Source organism: Sinocyclocheilus grahami, unplaced genomic scaffold (assembly GCF_001515645.1).
Source record: "Sinocyclocheilus grahami isolate Dianchi unplaced genomic scaffold, SAMN03320097.WGS_v1.1 scaffold1074.1, whole genome shotgun sequence".
Lineage (NCBI taxonomy): Eukaryota > Metazoa > Chordata > Actinopteri > Cypriniformes > Cyprinidae > Sinocyclocheilus > Sinocyclocheilus grahami.
The window spans coordinates 156,157-173,376 of record NW_015506253.1 but is presented as its reverse complement, the minus strand read 5'-3'; the positions used below and the strand labels follow the sequence as shown (position 1 = coordinate 173,376).

General features: G+C 36.8%; 1 protein-coding gene across 2 annotated transcripts in view; it reads right to left on the bottom strand.

Moving 5' to 3' along the window:
- Positions 1-5,528: 5,528 nt before the first annotated feature.
- Positions 5,529-17,220, bottom strand: part of LOC107566422 (neuronal-specific septin-3-like) — a 94,198-nt gene continuing 82,506 nt past the window's right edge. For both annotated transcript variants that reach the window (XM_016251880.1, XM_016251881.1), the window contains 5 exons: positions 12,095-12,212; positions 9,169-9,264; positions 8,890-8,986; positions 6,324-6,375; positions 5,529-6,214 (listed from right to left, as the gene is read on the bottom strand). In XM_016251880.1, the coding sequence (XP_016107366.1) occupies positions 6,058-6,214; positions 6,324-6,375; positions 8,890-8,986; positions 9,169-9,264; positions 12,095-12,212 (520 nt within the window). In that variant the 3' untranslated portion in view covers positions 5,529-6,057. The remainder of the gene's footprint in view (positions 6,215-6,323; positions 6,376-8,889; positions 8,987-9,168; positions 9,265-12,094; positions 12,213-17,220) is intronic.

The window sequence follows — 17,220 nt, the reverse complement described above, 5'->3', positions numbered from 1 at the left end:
TTCTTGTCTCTCCTCTTAAAACAGTCGATGACCTCTCTCTAGTGTCGCCACGGCATCCTTGATAGATTCCTCCATTTTACCAAATTTAAAATCCACAGCGTCTCTAAAATAAACTTCACGGTTTAGATTACTTTCAAAAGATATGATATGACATATGATCTCAGCTCTTCCGAAGAATATACTTGTATCCTAGTTACTGTCAATTGGTTCTCTAAGGCCTGTAAATTGGTCCCTCTCAAGGGCTTACCTACTGCAATGGTGACGGCTGAACTTCTGTTCAGTCACATTTCTGCAACTGTGGGATTTCAGAGGATATTGTATAAGATCGAGGCCTTCAGTTTGTAAATCACATATGAAGGGCCCTCTTCAAACTCCTGGGTATGACCATCAGCCATAGGCAGAAATCCCGGAGGGGTCGGGTGGGACAGGACCCCCCCCCATCTGAGGGTTGTCCCCCCAAAAATATGATTAAAAACTACGCTGTACATTGTAAATAACAATGTTTTATACTTTTAATAATTGTGTAAGTAGTAAAACAACACAAACGGGGCAAAAATGCGTTTTAAGTAGGGCTCGGGGCAAAAATGCGTTTTAAGTAGGGCTGTCAACGTTAACACATGCGATTAATTTTATAATCCTTAATGCATTCAAATAATTTGACGCAATTAACGCAAAATTACTGAAGCACAATTTCTATTCTAACCCTTTAACCAAATGTTGCTTCTCTGATTGCGATCAGATATTTTTAAGCTGCTAAACTCCAGTCCAATGATCCAGTAAGCGAATGCATTCATACAATCCGTCCAAAACAGCGCTAATATAAAGGAAACCAGGCTAATTACATCAGAGTTTGCAGAGAGAACAGAGACTCGCATTGCGTTTTCAGTGAATTATTCATTCCAGTGTGTTTCGCTTTAAAACACGAGCTCGGTCATATTCTGTGATCGTTTCTGAAGAGCGCGAGCCCTCACACGTCGCTCTGTGAAGTACAGACTGAACGGATTGTCAACACATCCCACCGCTGTATGCCCAGATGAGACACAAACTACATTTTCTCGACTGGATAACCAGTCTCACTAGTAAAGTTCTGATGGATGAAGACTGCAATTAAGGTTAAGGCGATTGCGGTGGCGTACAAGAGTCATACAGTAAGCACGTGTGAGTCCGTTATAATAATGTGTGTATGAGTGCTATGGACGCACTGATCGCACATTGTATTTATGCACAGGCACAGACATTTCCGTACATTCACGTTGTTTCCACAGACATTCACAATAATGTTTTGATTTGTCATGTGTATGTTGCTGTATTTAGTTATTCTGAATGGATCCGTGTAATGTAGTAGATAAATGCAGTCAGCAGGCGGTTGGTTTAGTTGTTTTTTTGGCATCACCATGTGGTCTTGTTCAGTATCGCAACTTGACTTCTCTAAAATGTAAAAAAGCTCTTTGCTGTTGCACTGTACACATACTATAAAATTCTGATTTATTTTCTTTCATATGTGCTTATATGGGCTCATATCATTTGGTTCGTTGGTGTCCTTTTGGAGTTTCTAAGTGTCCTTATTTGGAAAGACATCTAAATTTATCATGAAAAAACTTGCAGAAAATACAGATTTTTAAGAATCTTCAATCTTCTGGTTTACTTTGCTGGATATAGCAAATTATGACAAAATAAACATTTGAAACAAGATAAATGGTCTATGCTTAATTTCATGAAGTGTGCAATTATTTGCAATTAATCACAGAAAAAGGGTGTGATCAATTAGATTAAAAATTTTAATCGACTGACAGCCCTAGTTTTAAGTTGCCTCACAGTGCTTTGATCCAAATGCCTGCTTTCCTCTTTTACATCACCTACACACACACACGAGTCAGGTGAGAGAGAACAAAGCCAATAGTTGTGGAACTCCAGTAAGTAAGGCTGTCAAGGCTATTTTATCGGATTAAGTGATTATTTTCTCTTTAACACAGATGATGTCAATGTATTTTTCGATGAGTCCGCTATGTTGGCAATAATAACGTTACCTGCTTGAGGGAAAGGGTTGCCAATTTTTCATAACAAAACCTGCCCAATTGCTACTCAAAACTATCCCAAACTATCCGTGTTTCAAAGGGGGTCCCCCTGTAAAAATCGCATTCCGGGGGCTAAAATACACATTATTGGGGTCGCTTCAACCTTCAGACATGAAAAACAACCCACGGCAACAGTGATAAAGTAGCCCAATTCGACAGGAAAACCACGGATTTGGCAACACTGTGACGGATAGTAATGTCTACAATGGACACGAGCGCTTTCACGGCATGACCACAACAGCTTTAAGTTGTCTAATTTGGCACGGTCTCCCTGCTGCACTAACAGTAGTAAGCCATTCCTCTGTGTATACATATCCTTACAAGTACAATTTTAGCTGTATTATTTGTGTCCCCTTCAAAAATTGCTCTTGAGAAATTTTATGTTTATCCCCCCGCCCCTACTGTTAGACGAAATTTACGCCCCTGCCATCAGCCTCTCTTCAGGATATCACCCCCAGAGCAATGGGGCAAATTGAACGATACAAGAAATCAGTCACTTCCTTTATACTTTCTGTTATCACCACCAAAACCAGTGGAGTCACTTCTTGTCCTGGGCTGAGTATGCATAAAACTCACTCCGGCAACCCTCTACAAAGCTCTCCCCCTTTCGGTGATTTCCAGCTACCAACCACTTCTGTTCAAACCATTGGATGTCTCATCTGTTGACCACTGGTTCAGAGAAAGTGAGAGGGTTTCGGCCTTAGCACATCAACATCTGCAGTGGGCTGCCACGTTGATGGTGGAGATCCACCACTCCCAAATACCAGTCCAGGTAGAAAGTGTGGCTCTCCATGATGAAGGACATCCAACTACACCTCCCCTGCAAGAACCTAAGTCCGTTAAATTGGTCCCTTCACCAAGACTTTCCAAAACGTACCTTCTCCATTCCTTGTCTACAACAATCTCATTCAAAAGTTCCAGTGATCTCCTCCCTGCTTACCTCTATTTATTAACCTGTAATAGGCTACTCACTGCCACTTGCCTGCACCCATATCTTAATTACAGCCAGATTATCAGCTGTGTTGTCTACCAATCTTTCCTACCTGCTATATTTTAATGCTCTTCATCTAGACATCAGTATATGCTGCATTGATATCTACTCGCCTGATATACCTCATCTGACATGTTGTCTTCATTCAACCCTGCTGTAAATAAACACTGCTTTGAGTTCAAACTTACTGTCTTGTCTGAGTTCTCTGTATCCAAATGAAAGGAAAATGTATCTACATTTATATTTAGATTTCTATACTCAATATTCTATACTCAAGATTCATAGAGACCTTTATATATAATATAATATAAATATCAAATATGCAATCTCAAAAGTATTGCCAGCCACTACTGAAATAACATTTTAATGACTTATTTTCCACTTTCTTGTAACTTACTGAATATACACACATGCCCAAGGATACAAATTACTTAATTTACTATCAATTTCTCTCTCACGCTGCTGGAGGCTCCTGGTGAAATGACATTTTGATTATTTCCATAGCTGGATAAATAAAGTGCTGAATAAATGTTTCCCTTTTTCATTAGGCTTCTGTACAGAATATGGTCTGTTTCATCTCTTTGTTTTAAAGATTACATTTTCACTATAGTATTTTTATATTGAGTTTAGCATAATTTCCTCATGATCATTACATCAGAGACCTTACAAAGAACATATTACCTTCTGATTCATAAACTTTTATCAACATGTGATGATATGCAGAACAAATCACAAGCCCAGCAGTCTCTTAATATAGCTATAATTTAGCTATAATGTGTAATGTATTTTCTCCTACAACCCGAAGTGCCTGAAAATAAATAATCGTTAAGACTAGGAAATAATCAGATACAAAATTAGACAATAAAAAATAGCAATCTTTATTTTTTCCAAATCTACAATAAGATAAATCTTACCTTATACTACAACAAAATACAATGGGTGTACAATATTCATAAAATAATCTGTTTTAATCATATTTCTGGCCATTCGGGACATGACATTGCTCAATATGGGTTGAATAGAACATTATAAATCTATGAGATTAGGAAGTGGTTTTCCTTTATTATGGCTGCAAAATAACATGATTGACACCAAGAATTTTCTAACAGCCAGGACTGAGACAACCATGTCATTTTTTTCAATTGTTATGTAAATCATTTGGCAGCACTGGGTGGGATTGTGGAACCTGAGACTAGACTCAAAACTGTCCCCATTTTTAAGCAGTATACATAATCTTTTGGTAAAAAAACAACAACTGTACATAAGAAAAATAAGTGACAGGTAATCTGCAAATAGGCTAAGATATAAATGGCATCCACATGGTCAGAACTTTTCCTTTAAATAGACAAATGGTTAGCATATGTCTCATATATTAAAAATGGCTTCTCCCATATTGTTCAAATATTAGCCCAGAAAATATTTGTACAATTTTGGACACTTTAGTCACACATAAAAATGTATGAACTGTCAAATCCAAAACATTTAACTAAATTGCAATGGCAAAACTTCACATTCCTTACCTATTTTTGTAATTACTTTTAAATAACAGATCTCAAGGTCAGATTTAGTGAATGTATAAAATCTGCTCCCCTCTTGTTCACATGTATATTAGTTCATCACAATAACATGCCCCATTAACATTTTATAAGTGTTCTAACACTTTATTCGAGGAAAAAAAACCTTTATAAATTAGCGTGCTTGAGATGCCATGTTTTGATATTTTGCTACTGGATATAATGCAAAGACATCCATGCATTTTTAAGTGTGGCTTAAGTGTCCAAAAACGTTTTGGGGGAGTCAACTGCATGAATTTCCACTGACAACATGAAATACATCTATCAACAAATCATGGTCACATGTATATTATAGAATATAGATAGAGAACAGAATGGCTCAGGACTTGCTTTAGTAAATACTGACAGTTGCAAAAAAAAAAAAGGTTAAGTACAGGTGCTTTGGGTCACCGTGGTGCTATTCTGGAAATCTAAACATTTGACCTACAAAGGCCACACTATAACATTTGGGTAACATGATGCTGCATATAAATACATAACACTTTACAAATAAAAAACAAAAAGAACAATTAATGTCGAGGCCTTTAAAATTGAAAAGCACAACAATAATTACTATGACAAAATAAATGAACAATGCTTGAAAAAAAGCAAACATGGCATGGCAACAAGTACATGATAATTTTACAGATTGGTTAAGATACCACACAGGGCAAAGTCACTACAAAAAGGGGCATACTAAAACTGCATTATGGTTATACTAAACTAAAATGTTACTCTTACAACGCTTTAATCAACATCAAAACTCTTGTCTAAAAGTGTGTGACTACACAAAAAATGCTGGGTTGTTTCAACCCAATGTTGGGTCAAATATGGACTAACCCAACTGTTGGGTTAAAAAGCTAATTTAAAAATGTAACCAAAATTTAACCCAACAGTTGGGTTAGTCCATATTTGACCCAACACTGGGTTGAAACAACCCAGCATTTTTTAGAGTGCAGTCAGAAGTCCTGTAATATACTATGGATCCTTTTCCACTTGTCTTTGTTTCATTATATTTTTAAATAGTGAAAAACATGATTTATTTGGATTTTTATGCTTTAGAGCCCTTTATTTTTATACCCAATAGCCATAAAGTAGGATTTTATTCAAGTTGCAATTTAACCACTTATTTGTAATGATTAAGTGAGAGCGCTTTAAGCATATGGTATGTTGAACTTCTGACAGATGTCATTTTGCAGAGCTAGTAACATCTTTAATGAAACTCTCATTACAGAACATCACATTTTGCTACACGCTTAAAGTTTCATTATCCACAGATCGGAAATATTTTTTTGATGTTAAAAAACAATAGTCAACAGACACAGCCAGTCAGAATAAACCGAGGAAGAGACTATTGAAAATTGAGGGATTGAAGAAAAAAAAAAGAGAGATGGACGGACTGATTGATGGATGGGTGGATGGATGGTCAGACAGACATCTACATCTCATGGGAGAGGACTTCATGCTCAGGTACACTATTAGCGTGGATTGCTGTCTGCCCGTTTGGTTGCGTGTTATTCTCATTGAGTCTGCGTACGCGGTACATCTCGTAATGGATGCTGCTTGTGATATCTTTGATGTTCTGCATATGAGTTCTAGAAAACATATAGACCGAAAACATTATATTAAAATGTATTTATTAACAAATGAACTGTAGTTTTTTATACAAACACTATAAAATGTATATGTTGAATCATTGAATACCTGATGAGCAGGTCCCGCAAGTAGGCAAACTCGCAGTGTGCGGTGTTCTCAACTGCGAAAATAATCAAAAAGATGCTGATGTGGTTTTAGAGAGTAGTTTTGTCATAAAAAAATGATGGTATAAACAGTCTGTCACTGTCTGTTTCTATATTTGCTATGGTGCTTGAGGTGTAGTAGCATCTTATTGCCACTAGATGGAAGTACTGTATCAGACAACACAGAGTATTTGAGCCGCAAAATGCTTCTTAAAGTAACATCACATTTAAAATAGGCCACTGTGAGAGTGAGCAATTGCATTAATAAAAGGAAATGAAATCTAATTTGAACTTGTTCCATTTGAGTGTGGTAAATTATCAGAGCCAAACGAATCAAATTGTTTTTTTATTTTTTATTGATTAGTGGAAGTTAAACACTAACATGTAAGGGTGAAAATGAGTACTCCTATTGTTAATCTGTCAACACTCTTCACAGATTAATGCTATTAGATTGGTTCTACCTATAACCAATAAACTTCTACCACCCTCCTGTCCATGCAAGGTTGAGTTTTCTTATTAATTTTGGCCACATACTTTCTATGTGGAGGAGTAGTTTGCATGGTACATTGATTTATTCTTTATGCTATCTATTCCTGTTGGGTGAATCAGGAATAGGAATTTGATTTGCTCTTGGCAACAAGAATGGAAACCAGGTCCCATACTGTAGACACAAACACCATAGATATGTGAATTTGTGTATTAGGGCTTTACGTTTAGCAATTACCTTAATTATACAGCAATTAAATGTAATATATTTTGCAATTAACGTTTTTCATTTAGTTCCATCCTGTTCCTCTCACATCATGCCTCAAGACAAACAAATGTCAAGGTTGAATCTGCTATAAAATAAACAGTTTTCAAAATGTGAAAATAATTGATATTTCCTAAAGTGCATTAATTACATATTTCATTTTCTAATGCTCTAAAATTATTTGATCAAATTTGAAATATCAAAGAACAGAATTAAATACTTGTTTCTATTTTTTTAAAAAGTGTTAACAACATGAAAAACAATGGCATTAAACAGTTAAACGCTCCATAATGTACTGTAGAGTAGAGACCTGCACCCAACGCAACAGGGTGCGGTGCGGGACAACCCTTGATGGGCGAGTGCGGGTGCGGGCGGCAAGAGACTCGTGTGTGTGTGCGGGATGCAGGAGAATAAAATGATTCGCGGGACTCCCACAAAATAGAAATTATCTAAACATAAAATGTCTAAAACATATCAATTGTTATTTATCTGTTGCACAAAAGCAAAAAGAACAACTAATATTAACATTAAAATGATTGACATGTGCAAGCTAGGCATAGTTTCTATTTGTAACACGTGTTTAAAGGGTTGCGCAATGTAGCCAAGCACAGACTCAGCTGTTGATTTCTGGAACGCAATGGCCAATCAGAGGTGAATAAGTTAGAATCTACTCACCGCAGTGCTGAAATTGCGTGCTCACGAATCCTCTCATTTTAACACACGAAGTGTAGACACTGTGAAAGATTCATTGTGCATATATTTATTGTGTTATAACAGAGCTTTATGAGATCGCGATTAACTGAGATGTCAGCTAAAATTAGTGATAATAAAGGAAGCGCGCTGCTTGCATTCTGCCATGCCAAACCATGCATGCAGCAGCCCATGCTTGCTTTTCTGTTAAAGGGGTCATATGATGCGATTTCAAGTTTTCCTTTCTCTTTGGAGTGTTACAAGCTGATTGTGCATAGATAAGATCCCTGAAGTTGCAAAGACTAAAGTCTCAAAACCAAAGAGATATTTTTTATCAAAGATAAGACTCTGCCACGCCCCCCTAAAACGGCTCATTCTAACCTCAGAGGACCTACAATAATGTACAGTATTTGAAAAATAATGTGTTTTTTGAACCTTAAAGCATGTCAACATATTCTGTTACACCAAATACACAAAATAATGATCTTTTAAAAAAGCATCATATGACCCCTTTAAAAATAACTGGTTTGTGATTGTGAATGTTGATGCTTAGCCTAAATAACAAATATTTTATCGGGAGCGTTTATGCTGGTATGTTGTGGAGCTTAGGAGATATTACAGAACCATTTAATGTAAATTTCTTCGATGTACTGAAAAAAATCTATATAGATTACTTTTATGCGGGCGGGAGCGGGACAAAACATGAATGTCGCGAGCAGGAGCAAGGACCAGATAAGATATATTTCTGCGGGAGCGGGACTGAAAAATCCGTCCCGTGCAGGTCTCTACTGTAGAGTCCATCACAGTTATGTGATGTTGCTCTTTTAAAAGTTTAGTTTGGCTGTTTAAATCTTGAAGATCTGTTTAAATACAGTAAAACAATCAAAGCAATGTAGGATGATGTGGACACAAGTACATACAATTCCTTACACACAACCAAAGGTTTTTAAATTAAGAAAAAAAGCACAGGACACCAATCCAACAACAAAGCTCACTGCCAGAGAAGATGTGCAGATGTGATTTTGGGCAAGAAAAAGTCAAATTGAAGGAAAGTGTTGTGAGAGAAGCTGAATGTTTGTGTGTGCACTACCTTCTACTATCCCCCATCTTGTTTTCCTGCCCAGAAGTCTTTTTCCGTTGACCTGATATTCTTGATCACTTCCCACCACAGCAAATGGGATCATCTCCTAAAACAGAGATCACACGAAAACCTTTAATATACAAAAGCAACACTTGGAATTACAATATACAGTAAGGCAGAAAAAGAAGACATAAAAGCCCACTTCATGTACATTAACAATCTCTTTTTAACGAATACCACAGTATCAGTGATTGAGTTACAGAGATAAAAAGTGACAAGTGGACATACCCTGATCTTCTCATTAACAATTCTGTCCTCTGCATCCTCATCAAACTCTTTTTGAGGATAGACGTCAATTTCATTGGCTCGCAAGTCCACTCTTATCTGCACAAACACACACACCAGAAAGAATCCATGAAACAGTGTTTAGTTCCTGGTTCATCTTTGGAGAATATGCGTGTGCATAGAGTGTGCATCCACAGAACATTAGGTCGTTTAAAAAAAATTATAATGTTCTTACTAAACGACTTTCTTTTATCAAACACAGAATACATATTAAAGAATGTACCGGTTGCCCTTTTCCATGCAATTAATGGAGACTGAAGCTTTCAAGCTTAAAAACGTCATAAAATCATCATGACATCATAAAAATTGTTAATTCAACTCTATATATTTCAAATAATCAGAAGCTATACAGTAACAAATTATCTCTCAGACAAAAATGTCACAGTGAGTTTGATAATGAATTAGTCCTATTTGTAAATGAACCATTTAGACGTTTTCCATAAATTAATGTGAGTGGCAGTTTGTTTGTTTTTTAGTCATTTTGTCAGTCATACGTTTGGAACTAGAAGGATGACAGAATTTATTACATTTTTGGGTAAACTTTTCCTTTAATTGCATATTCTGCACTGTAAGGGTCACCGTGCTTTTCAGATGTCAGATTGAATAATCGTAACCTGATTTCAGACCTCTGGCAGTGAAGATTTAAACTGGTCATTGGGAGCATAATGAAAAGAATACAGTGAGAGAGCTTTTAGCCAGTGGGATGCTTTAATGAATGACGACGAATCAAAACTACACCCTTCACTGAGTCGGTGTTTGTTTTCATTCTCTGCTTCCATGTGGGTGACGTCATTAAACATTAAAGCAAATAAACCAGACAAATTCAGCAAATCCACATCAATGTTCACGAGGTTGAAAATAGTGTCACCGTGACCTACTCTCCTGTCATGTCAAAGACCTTGTGGGGTGGAGGAAAAGGATCTAAGGATTGTGCGCTGACCACACAGCCAAACATAACAGTTATGTACAAGCCTGAAAGGCTTCTAGAGCCTGGGGTTTGTTCTGTTTGGCAGGTGAAGCAAATGTTAGGAGGAAACAGTAGCTTGGACACCCACTGAGTTTCCTCTGGCAGCTTTATGACAGGCAAAATCAGTAGACGTTTTGCGAGGTGAAGTATGAGAAGGATAAAGTTGCCTTCACCCACTACAAGAGCACAACGCAAACATGTTCATTGAATAAAAACATGAAGTAATAATACAAATAATACATGCAGCTGAATCTCTTCAATCACTCTTTAATTACTTCTATGAAAATGAACATAAAAAGAGCTTGATACGTGCAGTCTTTATGATCTCTTTTTTACTGCTGGACAGCCTGTTATTGCTGTACATTAAAGGGATAAGTCATCGATTCACATGTATTTGCTGCTTTTTTATGGCAAACCTCCATGTACCAACTCTAGCTGCCCACTGCTGGATCTATCCTGTGAACTGCCTCCAGCCTGTGAAGTACTGCCAAGTTACAACTTAAGTTGAGGTCAAATAAAACACAAAGTGCCTCACCGGCCCGTGAACCCAAAAAAGATTCAACATAAAATTACTCAACCAGATCCAAGACTTTCCCTGCATAATTAAGAATGTCCAAGCAGGATTAAAGATATTTCCCATATTGATTCTACAAATTATGGGTGGTTATAGAAATTACTTTCAAATGTAATGAAGCACAGCTCACACAGAAGTCACTTTCAAGCCAAGCAGTTTTCTGTTGGTCAACACAGCGAATCCGCATGACCAATAAGGTTGGGCGATGTCTACCAAATTGGCATTGGACGAAGTCTACAGTGAAACATTGTGATGGACGATGACATCGGGGGGCGGGGTTAGGGGGTGTGCCCGAAGCGTGAATCCGTTTGCAGAAAAGCACGGAAAACAAATAACGAGTTATACAGAGTCACTAAAGGTACATGGTTAGCCGCTTGCTAGCGGTAGACTGTTACATTACAGTACATGAAAGTTCACTTACCACATACGTAAGGAGAGATGACTGATAGGACAATGGCAAATGATTTGCAGATACTGAGCACCACTGACAAATATCTAATCTTGTAAAATGTGTGGTAGGTGTAGCATAGAGTCCGTGTGATCGCGAATCTCAAAATTGAAAGTGAAAGTAAAATGAGAGCGCGCATTCGATAGCGGTTTCAATGCCCTGAATATTAGTAGCGGCTCCCTGAATCCCGCAATTTATATACAGTAATTACCCAACGATATCATTGCAAGAGAAAGTATTGAAATATTTTTTTTTATCCTCCCATCTCGTAGGCTATTTATTCCCTTTAGGGGTTCCTTAGTACACTTAATTTCCTTTCCGAACACGGAATTGGGATGCGGCTTGGGATTGTGGGATGTGGGATTGGGGGGGGGGGGGAAGGGGGGGGGGAAGAGATCACGATGCCGGTTCAACATCATGATGTCTGCCTAATGGCCAACTTCTGTTTCAACTTCAGTTTAGTCTGCTACTGTTACAGAAGTTTAAGAAATGCCATGAGAAATGCCCATAAATGAACAGTTTTGCACCAATTCACACCATCAGGAAGGCGATTCCCACAGATATTTACACAAAGAGATTTCCACAGACATTGTGTGATGGCAGTTTGTATTGAGGTTAAATACTTGAAAAAATAAATCATTGTTCAACTGGTGTAGCCTCTAGATGAGTGAGGCAAACTATCTTCAAATTAATGGAAAGCATGCCAGATGCTCTCAAATAAATTATTTTTGTCATTCTATTATGACCTTAGGTGACTGATACAGACAAGATGAAAAATAATTTTACAAGGTGAAGAATCAAAAGATCTAATAAAAACTCTCATCATATGGTTGGAAGAGATTCATTATCTACAAGCTGAGAGATGAATTGCTTACAGTACCTTCTGTTTGAAGAAATCTCTCTCCTCCAGGGTGAGTGTGTCTGCCTTGGCGATAACAGGAACGATGTTCACCACTTTACTTAGGTGTCTCATAAACTCAATGTCAATTGGCCGCAGACTAAAACAGAGAAGACAGCAATGCAGTGAGACCCAAAATGGATGAATTAAAAACCAAGTAAAGTGTTAAATAGAATGATCTCTGTTCAATAACATTTAAAACAACACAGTGTAGCAGTTGCTTCAAATTTAAGCATCACATTCTAATATTGTAGGTGCAGCACAAATAATCAAGGCATCGAATGATTGACCAATATGGAGAATTTTTTACAGAAGGTAAAAGGGTTACAAAAATGGAACAAATATACATGTCATTATTTATTCACCTTAATATCATTCTTATTTTCTTATGTGGATCTCAAAAACAGATTATAGCAGAAAGTATAAAAAAGGAAAAATTGTTGTGGTCTGTAGCAGAAAGAAAATCATAGTTTGGAACAACATGGGGTAAGAAAATATAACTAAATGCACTGTACATTTTTGGGTGAACTATGCCCTTAAGGATATGTTGAACTTTCTTCAGTGCTTGTGACTTTGTATTACTTATACTAGAAAACACAACCAGCCGGCATGTGTATTAAAGTCTGCTTTGTGGAGTGTTTATTTGGAGTGTGTACTGCATCCACAACCACAAGGCACAAACAAGTAGCACTGACATCTTTAATGGCCAGATATCCGGTTCACTCAACTCACATAACACACTGCATTTTGCCTTTTTTAACAAACTAGAATGAACATGCACAGAGCCTTTTAGTCCCCAGGACAAAAAGATGTCACAATCTGGGCTTACAAAACTATCACATGGTGAGGACTGCAGAGCTACAGGGCTTTAAATATTTTGCTGAGTGCTATAACACGCAAAATATACACGTGCATAAACAAAAAGTGAGGAATTATGTGCATCAATGATTACATGCCTATTTGAATATATAACCATTATATAACCACACAGTGACAAAATATAGTGCATTAGTAAGTCCACAAAACTGTAACACATTTGTGGTTTTGTATATGCTTAAGCACATACATACAGAAATGTGTCTAGGGTGCAATATTTGAATTAGAAGCTGCATCTGTGTGGCATACAGAAGTGAATAAACTCATTAAATTGCGATAGTAAACAATGTATTTACAGAACTGTACATTGTTTTACATATAATATATTACATCTACAGTGGGGAAAATATTTATTTGCTCCCCTGCTGATTTTGTAAGTTTGCCCACTTACAAAGAAATGAAGGGTCTGTAATATATAATGTTTCTGTATTATATATGATGACTTCAGATGAAAAAACTTTTTTCTTTCTTTCAAATAAGCATTTTTATCAGGCTCATATGTGTTGGTTCAGTAATTTAACTTTCATAAAAAATAAAAGGTTATTAGTCTGTTAATGAATGCCTTATTTTCAAAAATTCCCAATGTTATTTGCATAGGAACCTCATAAAAAATATTCATTTAAAAGAAAAATCTCAAAGGGGCTTAGAGGTTTTTGCCTCTTAGGTCTTCATGTGATAAATTTATTTGATAACTTATAAAGTTATAAAGATTTTATAAGATTTCATAAGATTTTTTCCCCCCATTTTATTTTAATTTTAATCAAAGATTTTATTTTTCAGTTTGAATTATCATTAAAGAACATGCAATGAAACACACTGCATATGGGCTATTTACAGAAACATTTGTTGGTATTAATTACAAATCTTTGGTAGGTCAGAACAAAGGTAATTTTTTTTTTTATTATTACATTTAATAAATTAACTTCTATTTATAGATCATTGTGAACACAGTATTTCCCATAAGAAAGTCATCTGTTTAACCATTTTGTTTAACCAACAAAATGAGCTGAAGCAAAATCATCTTCCTGACATTCTAATTCATATTTAATGCCCAGTGGGTTGTAGACAGTAGGCTACCCTATTTCACTTAGGGCGGTCATTTGCCTTGTGTAATTTACTTCAGTCATGTGTATTTGAAAGGAAACTTAATACATCATCAGATGCACATAACTTGCACAAGCCCTGGCATGGGAAAAGCCAATTTGATATTTTAATCACCTACCCCCATCTGTGGGTCTCAAATGTCTTTCATAAAGGAAGGAGTCACCATTTGTGGTGGACACTTCTTGTTTTACTTCCTGTTTCCCACAAAACTACATGGAGATGGCTAGCCACCAGAGTGCGACATCCACTAATGAGATTATAAAAGTTTCCACAAGGTCTCAAAGGGTCTGTGTGAAATGTTCAAGAATGTAACTCATGGCAAATTTGCAGCCAGTGCTGACATCTGAATCTGGGCTTTGATCAACAACTAAAGGGTTTATAATTCGTTTCTACTTTTCTGAAAACATGATGATTTAAAAGTAAAGAGCCAAATGCTGACAGTGGTATTGTGGTCTTGAAACTTAAATAAAAACATCTAATTTTACATGCAAGACCATCCCACTGCTGATATATTCAGACTGCATTTTTCAAAGCATAGAACTTCCTCACTGTGGAATTATGGCACAGCAACCAACTGAAAAAAAAAAAATGCACAGCTATATGTACATTAACATTCTGCAAATGAAATATGAAATATGACAGCTATGTCCATGAACACTGACTGGCTGATGGCACCACATGAACAAACAATTTAAAGTTTTGTGTTTGGCTAAAACCCTTCCGCTAGTGGCTTATCATCACCAGTGGGCCCAATGCCCCTTTGGCTCCACCCATATTTCCCCCTATGCATTTCCCCTATACTCTTGAGGTGTATGGGGCTGTTTCCAAGACAAAATTTCAAACACAGGAACTACACACACTCTGTGTGTACTCATGTTATGTGACATGTGGCAAGACAAGCAGCTGTTCAGATATCTTACAAGCATGCAGCAGCTGTGAGACAGTGTCTAATAACAGTGTGCACACACACCAACACACACGTGTGGAAGGAAATACCCTCTTTAAAAAACGTAACCCTGCCCCCCAACCTTCCTCTCCCCTGTGCAGACTACACACATACACATATATACCTAGACAATGAGAACGCAAACGAACCCACTTTGCATGACTCCCATTTATGCAAGCGAGTTAGAAAACTATAGCAGACAAATAGAGAGGGATAAATGATATGACCCTATTTACACCTGATATTAAGATGATTTTTTTTTTGTTACAAGAGGTGCGTTTATGCTTGGTAGTAATGTGTCTCATGTGACCACTTCTGATCGGTTTGTGAGGAAAGGGTCTCCAATTTCATTACTAACTACATCAATTTTGTTTTGTTTATTTATTACATTTTTTTCTTAAAAATGTGTGCACCATTTTTCCTAATCACACTTCTTTTATGTGCAAACATGTTTGCCAAGCAGAATTTACAAGTATTTTGCTCAAGTTCCTGTATTTACTAAATCTTCCAAATGCAAAAAAAAAAAAAAAAAAACCTGAACAAAGCCGCACATTAGTGCAAAACTTGCATTGGTGGATTGACAGAGTAGGTGGCTAATTACTGTTTACCAGGATGCATTAAGATGGATTAGTATGCTATACTAATAATGTGGTCCAATGTAGTTTCCAAGATGGTGGTCCAAAACGTTTTGTACCACTTTTACTTGTATTGGATCATCCAAAGCAGATCATTATAAAAAGTGTAAATAGGGCCTACACTGTAGGCTAAAAAAACTTTAGGTTCAGGACTTTTTGAGGACTTTTCCTAAAACATAATATAGTAAGTTTTATAAATGATGGTTTATTTGAGGATCCAAGTTTAATGAGCTTGCATTTTACGTTAATCTGAGCATTAACATTACATAATAGTGATCAATGTTCCCTCTAAACTGCGCGCGCGGCCACTCACTTCTGCCACCGCGGCCGCGCAGAAGAAATAATGTGCCGCGCACACGCAAAAATGAGTTGGGAAAGCCATTTGATTGTATTCTAATAAAAACTAAAGAATTGCAATGATCGGGTAAACCACTATAAAGTTGATGTCGCTATAGAGTTAGAACCGGTGAATGCGGTTTACAGGTTTCATAAAAAGAGAATGATGTGCGCCAAATGAGTTGCTGTAGAAATATGGGATTACAATTCTGCGCGTGAAAGATCATATTTTGAGCGCGCAAAAGTGCGTTTTGCACGCGCGCGAACTGAGTTTAGTGGAGAAAATGTTTGTCTCGCAAAGAAGAAAGTATTTCGAGCGCACGAAAATCAATTTTGCATTTAAAATAAGTTTTTGGATATGTGCAAACGTTTGCGCGTGCAACGTTTCACTAGCTTGCTCACCTGATGCCGCCCTCAGTGCTGCTAAATGCCAACTGCTCGCGTGCTCAACACAACCCAGCATTACAATGTGCCATAATTCCAGCCAATCAGAGACCGAGGCTGCTAAATTCTGATTGGCTGCCTTGACAACCAATCACAACATTTCTTGCATTACCTCGACAGCAGAAGAGGAAACATACAGTGCATGCATATTTATTATGCAAGTTGATATTCTGATCATATTTTTTTCCAAGCACGCTTTACCAATTCCAAATGACATCAATCTTAATAACTACTATTAATCTTGTATTTAATTATTTATAATTGATATTTAATTATTCATGAAGGCTGAAGTGAAAAATTTCTTATATTCAGGTATGCATAATTATTAAGCAGATTTTCTTTTACAGATAAAATGAGCCAAAAAAGAGATTTAACTCAGACTGAAAGTAAAAAAATATTAAATGCCCATGAGAAATATTCAAAATTAATACAATACTAGAAATTGCAAAGTTAATGCATAACCATTGGACAGCAAAATGCTCAGTGGGTCAGCAGGGTCAGTCAAAAACATGCAGAGAAGAAAAGATGCATGTTAACCGCAAAAGAATTAGGAATTAAGGTGAGGAATTAGGTGTGAAATCACCAGGAACCATTTAGTCTCCAGCGTCACCATTTTCCAGAACTGCAACTTACCTGGAGTTTCCAGAAGTACAAGGTGTCAGGTTCTCAGAAACTTAGAAGTATAGAATCCTAAAAAATTACCCCTACTTAATAAGAATAACATACTGAAGTGTAGTAAAATGCTTGAAAACTGATTTATATATATA